The 10,839-nt window shown below is 46.0% G+C and overlaps 1 protein-coding gene across 1 annotated transcript in view; it reads right to left on the minus strand.

The window, feature by feature from the left end:
* Positions 1 to 9,690, minus strand: part of Gch1 (GTP cyclohydrolase 1) — a 69,989-nt gene extending 60,299 nt beyond the window's left edge. Inside the window, exon 1 of the mRNA XM_045155633.1 lies at positions 9,276 to 9,690. Within this exon, the coding sequence (XP_045011568.1) occupies positions 9,276 to 9,600 (325 nt within the window). The 5' untranslated portion in view covers positions 9,601 to 9,690. The remainder of the gene's footprint in view (positions 1 to 9,275) is intronic.
* Between the last annotated feature and the right edge of the window lie 1,149 nt (positions 9,691 to 10,839).

Below are 10,839 nucleotides of genomic sequence, written 5' to 3' on the forward strand. Positions count from 1 at the left end.
GTTTCTGCTTTTTGAATCCCCCAGCAGGAGCATTGCGCTATGGAAGCCCTAGGAAACCAATATAAGTACCAACTCAACAGCCTGCTTGTCATTTTGAAGTTACCTGTGGTGCCTTCACCTTCCCGTTCATACCATTTTTTTTTCCTTTTTTTTATTATTAGCATTTTCCATGATTATAAAAAAAATCCCATGGTAATTCCCTCCCTCCCCCGCCCCCACCTTCCCCTTTGAATTTCCATTCTCCATCATATTACCTCCCCAACACAATCATTGTACTTACATATATACAATATCAACCTATTAAGTACCCTCCTCCCTTCCTTTCTCTTCCCTTTATGTCTCCTTTTTAACTTACTGGCCTCTGCTAACCATTTCTTTCTGTTAGAGGATAAATGTGCTTCTGAAATCTGGGACTTTGTCAACATGAGGAAAACATGGCAGCCTCAATAAGACAAGATAAAGTCAAATTTAGGTAAAAATGTGATGGAAGAGTCAAGACTTACCTGGACTTCCATGTTCCCATAAATTCAAATAAAGGACAATTGAGGCAGGACTGGTGGTATATGCATATTCTTTTCATTTATTATTTTTAAAGATATTTTATTTTTATTGAGTTATTTGAGAGAGAGAGAAAGAAATAGGCAGAGAGAGACACAAAGAGAGAATGGGTGCACCAGGGCCTCTGGCCACTGCAAATGAACTCCAGATGCATGTGCCTCCTTGTGCATCTAGCTTACATGGGTCCTGGGGAATCAAACCTGGGTCCTTTGGCTTTGTAGGCAAATGCCTTAACAACTAAGCCATCTCTCCAGCCCTCAATTTTTTTATTTTTTGAAATAGGATCTCACTGTAGCTCAGGCTGACCTGGAAACTCACTGTGTCCCAGGCTGTCCTCAAACTCACAGCAATACTCCTACTTCTGCCTCCCATCAAAGGTGTGTGCCACCATGCCCAGTGGCTCTATGAAAATAACTACAGTGGGCTGGAGAGATGGCTTAGTGGTTAAGCGCTTGCCTGTGAAGCTTAAGGACCCCAGTTCAAGGCTTGATTCTCCAGGACCCACGTTAGCCAGATGAACAAGGGGGCGCACGTGTCTGAAATTCGTTTGCAGTGGCCAGAGGCCCTGGCACACCCATTCTTTCTATCTGCCTCTTGCTCTCTCTGTGTCTGTCACTTTCAAATAAATAAAAATAAACAAAAAAAAATAACTACAATGATAAACCCTTAGCCAGACAAGCCAAAAGAAAAAAATAACAAACTGATAAAATTATAGATGGAAAGAGAGACATACAACAGATAACAATGAAGTTCAGAAATCATTACAATACAACTTAAAGGGCTGCAGACATGGCGTAGCAATTAAGGCAGTTAAAGAGCTTGCTGCCGAGCCCAAGGACCTCAGCTTGATTCCCCAGGACCCACGTAAGCCAGATGCACAAGGTGGTTTGCAGTGGCTGGAGGCCCTGGAGTGCCTATTCTCTCTCTCCCTCTTTTACTCTTCCCCCTCCCTCTCTTATTCTCCCCTCTCCCTCTTTTACTCTCTCAGATAAAAATATTTTTTAAAAATAATACAGCTTTAAGACTATATCTGGGGGGTGGGGAGGGAGGGAATTACCATGGGATTTTTTTTTTTTATAATCATGGAAAATGCTAATAAAAATTTAAAAAATTAAAAAAAAACTATATCCTACAAAATTGGAAAATATTTAAGAAAGGAAGCATTTCTAGATGCATGACCTACCAACATAAAGCCAAGATGAGATGAACAATGTTAATGGATCTATAAAAAGCAACAAGATTGGGGGGGTGCTGAAGAGATGGCTTAGTATTTAAGGGGCTTGCCTATGAAGCCTAGGACCCAGGTTCAATTGTTCAGTACCCCTGTAAGCCAGATGCACAAGGTGACACATACATCTGGAGTTCTTTTGCAGTGACTGGAGACCCTGGCATGTCCATTCTCTCTAACTTCCTCTTTCTCTTTGTTTCTCTTTAAAATTAATGAATAAATAAATGAATATCAAGAAGATAGAAGCAGGAATCAAATCTCCCAACTAAAAAAAGTCCAGGACCAGATGGATTCATTGTTGAATTCTAAAACCCTTTAAAGAACTAACACCAGACTTCTCTAATTAATCTTGCTCTAGCCCAGGCTGACCTGGAGTTCACTATGTAGTCTTGAGGTAGCCTTGAACTCATGGCAATCTTCCTACCTCTGCCTGAGTGCTGAGATTAAAGGCATATGCCACCACGCCCAGAACATTCTCTGATTATTCTATGAAGTAGAAAATTCTTAGATCAGATGAACACTTTCAGCAAAGAAACAGGATACAAAATTAACATATTGAAAATCAGTATACCATTAACAAACATGCTGAGGAAGAAAACAGGGACAGTCCCATTCATAGTTGCCTTAAAAAAAAAATAAACCGAACTAAAGATGTGAAAGACGTTTATAATGAAAATGTTTAAACATGGAAAAAATAAATTGAAGATAACATTAGAACATGGAGAGACCTCTCATACTCATAGATTAGAAGAATTAATATTGTGAAAATGGCTATTTTACCAGAGGAAATCTACAGATTGAATGCAATCCCTATCAAAATCCCAGTGCCATTATTAACAGAAATAGAAAAGGCAGTTTCAAAATTCATATGGGAGTCACGAGACCCCGGACAGCCAAAACAAGCACGAGCTAAGAGCACTGCTGGACCTGTCACTAGAACTGACTGCAATTTATACTACAAAGCCATAACAACAACAGAACAAACAGCACAGTTCCGACACAAAAACACATAGATCTCTAAAATAAAACAGAAAACCTGATATAAACCTACACAACTACAGCCATGATTTTTGACAAAGATGCAAAAAAATACACATTAGAGAAAAGATAGCATCAAGCCAGGCATGGTGGTGCACACCTTTAATCCCAGCACTTGGGAGGCAAGCGATAGGAGGATAGCCATGAGTTCAAGACCACCCTGAGTATACACAGTGAGTTCCAGGTCAGCCTGGACTTCAGTGAGACCCTACCTTCAAAAACTTAAAAAAAAAAAAAAAAGACAACATCTTCAACAAATGGTGTTAAGAAAACTTGACATCCACATGTAGAAGGAAATAAGATCTCTATCTCTCACCCTGTACATAAATCAACTCCAAAAAGATCAAAGACCTTGAAGCTTAACACTGAGAGAAAGAAAAACACTTCAAGCCAGGTGTGGTGGTGCACGCCTTTAATCCCAGAGGCAGAGGTTGGAGGATTGCCATGAGTTCAAGGCTACCCTGAGACTACATAGTGAACTCCAGGTCAGCCTGGGCTAGGGTGAGAGCCTACCTTGAAAAGAAAAAAAAAAAAAAAGAAAAAAAAAACTTCAAGATATAAGCATAGGTAAGGGCTTTCTGAACAGGACTCCAGTCATTCAGAAAATGAGATCAACAGTTGACAAATGGGACCTCATAAAATGAGAAAGCTTCTGCATAATAGAAACAGTGAACAGACAGCCTGCAGAGTGGGAGAAAATTATCATTAGCTGTATATCTGACAAAGGATTAATTTTTTTCTTATTTATTTGATAGAGAAAGGGGAGAGAGAAAGAGAGAGAGAGAACGGGTACACCAGGGCCTCCAGACACTGCAAACAAACTCCAGACACATGTGCCCCCTTGTACATCTGGCTAAGGTGGGTCCTGGGGAATCAAACCTGAGTCCTTTGGCTTTGCAGGTAAATGCCTTAAGAGCTAAGCCATCCCTCCAGCCCTAGGATTAATATTTAGAACATACAAAAAAACTCAAAAACATTAACAAGAAATCAAACAACCCAATCAATCAATAGGCTAGTGAAATTAACAGACTATTCTCAAACTCATAAATTAGAAGATTAATATGAAATAATAAACATGAAAAAAAATGAGGGGCTGGACAGATGGCTTAGCAATTAAGGTGCTTGCCTGAGAAGCCTAAGGACCACATTCAACTCTCCAGATCCCACATAAGCCAGATGCACAAAGGTGAGGCAAGCACAAGGTATCACTTGCCTACCAGGTGGCACAAGTGGCTGGAGTTCAAATGCAGTGACTGAGGTCCTGGCAAGCCAATTCTGTCTCTCTCTTTCGTTCTCGCTCTTTCTAAAATTAAAAAAAAAAAAAAAAAATTAGAGCAGGGCATGGTGGCACACGCCTTTTATTCCAGCACTTGGGAGGCAGAGGTAGAAAGATTTCTATGAGTTTGAAGCCACCCTGAGACTACATGGTGAATTCCAGGTGAGCCTGGGGTAGAGTGAGGCCCTACCTCACACACAAAAAAAATAATAATAAAAAAATAAAAGAACAACTACATTGAGATTTCATCTTACCATAGTCAGAATGATAGTTGATAGTCATTAAGAAAATATGTAAGGCAAGCTGGGTGTGGTGGCACACGCCTTTAATTCCAGCATTCAGGAGGCAGAGCTAGGAGGATCACCGTGAGTTTGAGGCCACCCTGAGATTACATAGTGAATTCCAGGTCAGCCTCAACTAGAGTGAGACCCTACCTCAAAAAACAACAAAAAAGAAAATATATAAGGCAAACAAGTTCCATTCATCTTCAAAGTTTCACTTTTACTTGACACTTTTGAGTATCCAGCAGTATTTTCTATTCCAACAGTCTCCCATTCCCATCAGGAAACAAAGAGAAAACAGATGTTAAAATAAAAGAGGGCTGAAGAGATGGCTTAGCAGTTAAGGTGTTTGCCTGCAAAGCCTAAGAACTCAGGTTCAATTTCCCAGTACCCAGGTAAGCCAAATACCCAAAGCGACACATACATCTGGATTTTGTTTGCAGTGGCTAGAGGCTCTGGTGCATACATTCTCCCTCCCTCCCTCCCTCCCTCTTCCTCCCTGCCAGGATCAGCCTGTAATACTAGATTCAAAGGGCAGCCAGGCCCTGGGAGAGGTGCTGGTATCTCCTACCAGCTCCCACCGGGCCCACAGCTACAAGAATGAAGAGAAACAGGGAGATTTGCACAATCCTGATGCAGCCCTGTCATGGATGACTGCACATGCTCCCATGGAAAGTAGGGAAAAGGGACGGCGGGGAGAGAGAAGCTGCAGTGTAGAGAAAATAACAAAATTCCTAGAGCATCAGAAATGAGCAGTATCAGGGCTGGAGAAATGGCTCAGCAGTTAATGCACTTGCCCACAAGGCCTAAGGACCCAGGTTCAATTCTCCAGGTCCCATGTAAGCCAGCTGCATATGGTTGCACATGTGTCTAGAGTTCATTTGCAGTGGCTAGAGGCCCTTGTGACCTTGTGTCCTTTTGGGGGGGGAGGGGGGATAGGATCTCACTCTAGTCCAGGTTTACCTGGAATTCACTACGCATGGTCTCAAGGTGGCCTCCAACTCACGGTGATCCTCTACCTCTGCTTCCTGAATGCTGGGATTAAAGGTGTGTACCGCTACACCCAGCTTGTGTCATTTTTTAGTATATTTTATTTATTTATTTGAGAGAGAGAAAATGGGCACACCAGGGCCTCCAGCCACTGAAAACGAACTCCAGATGCATGTACCCCCTTGTGCATCTGGCTTATGTGGGTTCTGGAGATTCAAACTGGATTCCTTTGACTTTACAGGCAAAGGCCTTAACTGCTACGTCATCTCTCCAGACCCTTGTGTCTTTTTTTTTTTTAATAAGTATTTTATTTGAGAGAGAGAGAAAGAACTGGTGTACCAGGCCCTCTAGCCATAACAAACAAACTCTAGATGCATGTGTAACCTTGTGCATCTGGGTTTACATGGGAATCAAATCTGGGTCCTTTGGCTTTGTAGGCAAATGACTTAACCACTAAGCCATCTCTCCAGCCTAGTTTTGCTTTTTTTTCTTTTGGTTTTTTTGAGGGGGGAGACAGAGGGAGAGAATGGGCATGCCAGAGCTTCCAGCCACTGCAAACAATTCATGTGCCACCTTGTGCATCTGGTCTAGGTGGATACTGGGTAATTGGACCTGTGTCCTTGGGCTTAATTGGCACCAGCCTTATCCACTAAACCATGTCTCTAGGCCTATATTTTCCATAGACTTAAGGTATGCCTCTCTCATCTTGTGGTGGTTTGATTCAGGTGTCCCCATAAACTTACATGGTCTTAGGTGTTAGGTTCCCAGCTGATGGAGATTTGGGAATTAACGCCTCCTGGAGTTGGTATATTGTTGGGGGCAGGCTTATGGGTGTTATAGCCAGTGTCTCCTTGCAAGTATTGGGCACACCCTCCTGTTTCTATTGTCCACCTTATGTTGGCCAGGGGCTGATGTCTACCTTCTGCTCATGCCATTGTGGAGTTTCCCCTCAAGTCTGTAAGCCAAAATAAATCCTTTTTCCCAAAGCTGCTATTGGTCAGGTGATTTCTACCGGCAATGCTAACCTGACTACAACACCTCTCTTATCAGCACCCTTCCTTCTTTCTCCCATTTAAGTTGCTCCAAGACATGGGTCACCATCATAGAGTTTCATTCCTTTAAGTTCAGTATCATCCTTGTCTCTCCCACTTTGTCTTCTCTTTAATGATCTCCTAAATGGGGGCATTCAAACTGCTGTCTACAACCCGCAGGAAGGATACATTTTACATCTAGAGGCAGTGAACACACACACACACACACCACCTATAAGACATAGGTAGAAGTTCTGGTCCATTCTACTCCATTGTATTCCATGCATGCAATCAATCCATCTCTTACGTCTCAAATACTCAGCAGAGAGGTGCGTTGATTCATCTGTTTGTGTTGCGACATAAGGAAGTACTCAGCTCAGCAGCAGGGCTGCCTGGCTCCTACCATGCATGTGCTGTCAGGCTCTGTGCCTCACCTCAGTTTCCTCATTATATGGGTAAGAAAATAATGCTTAACCTCAACACTGAGGGTTAACACTATTCACACAAAGCACTTAAACCCATTAAAAAACATTCAGTTGAGCTGGGCGTGGTGGCGTACGCCTTTAATCCCAGCACTGGGGAGGCAGAGGTAGGAGGACTGCTGTGAGTTTGAGGCCACCGTGAGACTCCATAGTGAATTCCAGGTCAGTCTGGGCTAGAGTGAAAAAAACAAAACACATTCAGTTGAACCAGGCTTGGTGGTACACACCTTTAATCCAGCACTTGGGAGGTAGAGGTAGGTAGATTGCCATGGGTTCCAGAATGGGACTACAGAGTGAGTTCCCAGGTCAGCTTGGGCTACAGTGAGACCCTACTACCTCAAACACAAAACAAAAAAGAAACCATTCGACTGATAGCTAGCTATAATCTTAAGTGGTCCATGAACTTTTTATTGTGATTAAAAAAAAAAATACAGTCCTCAAGCCAGGTGTGGTGGCACACGCCTTTAATCACAGCACTAAGGGGGCAGAGGTAGTTAGATCCTATCTCAAAAAAACAAAATATTTTTTTTCATTTTTCATATTAAGCATTTTTTTTACACTGGACAATTCAGTGGTATTCCTATTAAAAAAAAAATGGCAGTCTAGATCCAGAATATTTTCATCACCCTAAAACCAAACTCCATAGGCATGAAGCTGTCCTAGTCCTTCATCTTTCCCAGCTGACAACCATCTCCATGTTGCTAGGTCCATGGACTTTTAACTAATAAATTAAAAATTGGTTAAAACCGTTTTGTACTGGAGAATGAAGTGGGCAGTAAGTTCTTAGTCCTCTTCAGTGAAATTAGCTTAGGAGACGAGCTTCTGCTAATCATTTCTCAGGTAAACAGGTGAGTCAGTCACTTTAGATAATTCTGTGATTTGTGTGAGGCCAGAAATCTCTCTGTTGGAGAAATGAGATCCATGCTACGTGACAGACCACTGTCCTGAGCGGTGCCTTGGAGGAGACCACCTTCTACATCTGCAGAGGCCATGCTAACACACTTCACTACATCCTGGAATGTGGCCTCCCAAACTAAGCTCCCAGAAAACCATTGTTCTTCAGGCTTTGCATTTTGAAAGCCTGCTTCTGAGACTAAACTTGTCCCAGAGAGGGGTAAAAAAGTGAACCCAGGCAAGGAAATAGAGGTTCACATCTTTGTCGTTAGGATATAGTATCATTTCCTCTTGGGGACCCCACCCTTCTCACCCTCTGACTTCCCACCCTTCCTTTGGGGTGGGGAAGACTGGGCAGAAATAACTTGGTTTTTCCCAGGATGTATTCTCCATCGCACAACAGACTTCCAGGGAAATGAAAGAAACAGACTAGATGGTTACCTTTCAAGACACCACTGGGTTTTTGTTTGTTTGTTTTTTCTTCCTAGGAGAAAGAGGAGGCAAAGACGATGGAGACTGGAAACAATATCTTTGAGTCCAGCCAAAAGAATCAGAATATTGAAAATAAATAAAGACCAAGACTGCTCACTGGACAAACAGGCAGCAAGAACCTGTGTCATTTTCCACTTCCTCTCCACCCTGCCTTAGCATCCTACCCACCCCAAAAGACTGCCCACCCGCTGCGAGAAAGCCTCAAACTCACTAGTCCTGGGTCAACCAGGCTGATTTTAGCCAGGGCGGTCAGGGTTACAAGTCCCAGAGGCTAAGACTCTAGGAGTGGCACCAGGGAGTCACTTGATTTATTTTAAAAGAGCAAGAAGGAGGCTGTCATTCACAAACTAGCCCAAGAACCGCCCAGCACACGCGCTCGCGCGCACACACACCACTCACACCACCACCACACCTTCTCAAACTCCAGAGAAATGTGTTTCCTGATTTGTCCCAAATTTGAGGGAAAGTCCCGAGCTGGAGTAAACTTGAGGTGGCCAGATAGGAGTTACAACTCTCTGCAGACCCCAGACTCCCGTAGGGATCACCTGGGATGCTCCGAGTACTCGAAGCCCCCCACCCCACCCCCAACCTACCAAAAAGCATGGGATCTCAAGGGAAGGCATGAGCCACCGCTTCCACAAGTGGTGTTTGCAAGTGCTCACGGGTCTGCATCCAGCTCCGGGTGCTTGGACGAGCGGGGTATCCCGGATCCCCAGCCCCCCGGAGCTCAGTGCCGGCGGCTCCCGCACCTCCGGAGGATGAGTCCGGGGGGCCGGGAACACGCGCGAGGACCAAGGCAGCGGGTCCCCCCCAAGTGCGCGTGGGAAATGCGCCCTTACCGGGAGTTCCCTGGGCTCGGCGACGACAGCCCAGGGCCAAGGGTGGGGCTGGGAGGGTGACCAGAGCTGGGTTTCTCCAAGAATGAGGCAACTCGGGAAAGTTCCCGAGCCGGCTCCCCCGCTTCCCCCCCACCCCCACCCCCGGTTCTCTGCGCCCCGCACGGACCTGAGATGGTCTCTTGGTAGCCCTTGGTAAAGAACTGCATGGCGGTGGCCGCCCTCCAGGGCGTCTTGAGCAGCCCCTGCCGCTGCGGGTCCTCGCCCAGCGAGCGCAGGATGGACGAGTAGGCGGCCGCCAGGTTGGGGAGGTTCAGCTCGTTGTCCTCCTCGCTGCGGGGCCGGCCTTCCTTCCAGCCGTCCGCCGGCGGCGCGCTCTTGGCCTCGGGCCGCGGGCGCTTGTCCACCGGCCGCGACGACGAGTCCCGCTCGGGGAACCCATTGGTGCACCGGGTGCCCCGCGGCTTCTCCGCTGGTACCGGGCCCTTCTCCATGGCGCCAGGGGACGCTTCGAAGGCTGCAAGCGACCTGTGGCCGGCTCACCGGAGGGTCCACCCGCGCGGGAGGACACACTCGCGAGCCAAGGACAGCGGCCGGCTGGGGAGCCCCGCGGGCACCTCTCTTTTATAGCCCCCGGCGAGTCGGCCGGCGCCGCGGGGCGTTCCCATTGGCCAGAGCCCGCCCTGCGTCACGGCGCTCGCCCCGCCCCGTCGCCCGGGTCCTCTGCCTGGGCTCCCCCAAAACCCCCCGAGGTGGCGAAAGACCTGCTCCAGGAGCCAGAAAAGGGGCAGCCGGACACAGCGGGCTGCATCCCTTGGCTTTAGCACGCCGTGATGCTGTTCCGAAGAGACAGGAGTCTGGGAAGCTGTAACGTCGACCCAGGACAGACTGTCGGGACACCCGGTCCACTCTCACTTTTCATAGGGCAAACGGGGTGCTGCCTCGGAAGTAGTGCCTTGCTCCCCTGGTTCTGGGAGACGTGAGCCAACAGGTGACCTATCTTTGGTGAACAGAGCAAGCGAAGCCTGTGATAGATAAGCAACTCCTGTGCTTTTAAAGAAGAGATCCGGCGTGTTGATCTTTAATCCTGGCACTGGGGAAACTGAAGTAGGAGGGTCTCTGTGAGTTCAAGGCCAGCCTGGGCTACAGTGAGACCCTACCTCGAAAACAGATAAATGAAAGATGATAAATGATAGATAAATCGATCGAGCGAGCGATCGATCGCTCGATCGGACAAGAGAAACTTCGTCAATAGTTTATAATGTGGGCTGGAGAGATGGCTTAGCAGTTAAGGCACTTGCCTGTAAAGCCAAAGGAACTAGGTTCAATTCCCAGTGCCCACGTAAGCCAGATACACAAGGTAGCATATGCATCTGGAGTTCATTTGCAGCGGCTGCAGGCCCTGATACCCCCATCCCCTCCTCTTTCTCTTATAAATTAAAACATAGTGTATCATGTTCTCCTGCCACCCTAAACAACCCTCTGGTCATTGTCAAGGCATGTGTCATGTTAAATGGCCCTTATGTGAGTCCCTATGCCTAGAAAGTTAGTATTTGTAAAGCAGCCAGATTTTAACCTATTTAACTTCCAGTGCCCCTTGTCTTTGAAAATAACCAGGGAAAGTATATTTTCTTTCCTTACCATAAATTTGATAAGTAAGAAGACCCGGACAGCTACCCCCTCCAGTGTGTGTCCCTATGTAATATGTCAGGAACTGCGTGAGGGCAAACTAA

This window comes from Jaculus jaculus, chromosome 7 (assembly GCF_020740685.1).
Source record: "Jaculus jaculus isolate mJacJac1 chromosome 7, mJacJac1.mat.Y.cur, whole genome shotgun sequence".
NCBI lineage: Eukaryota > Metazoa > Chordata > Mammalia > Rodentia > Dipodidae > Jaculus > Jaculus jaculus.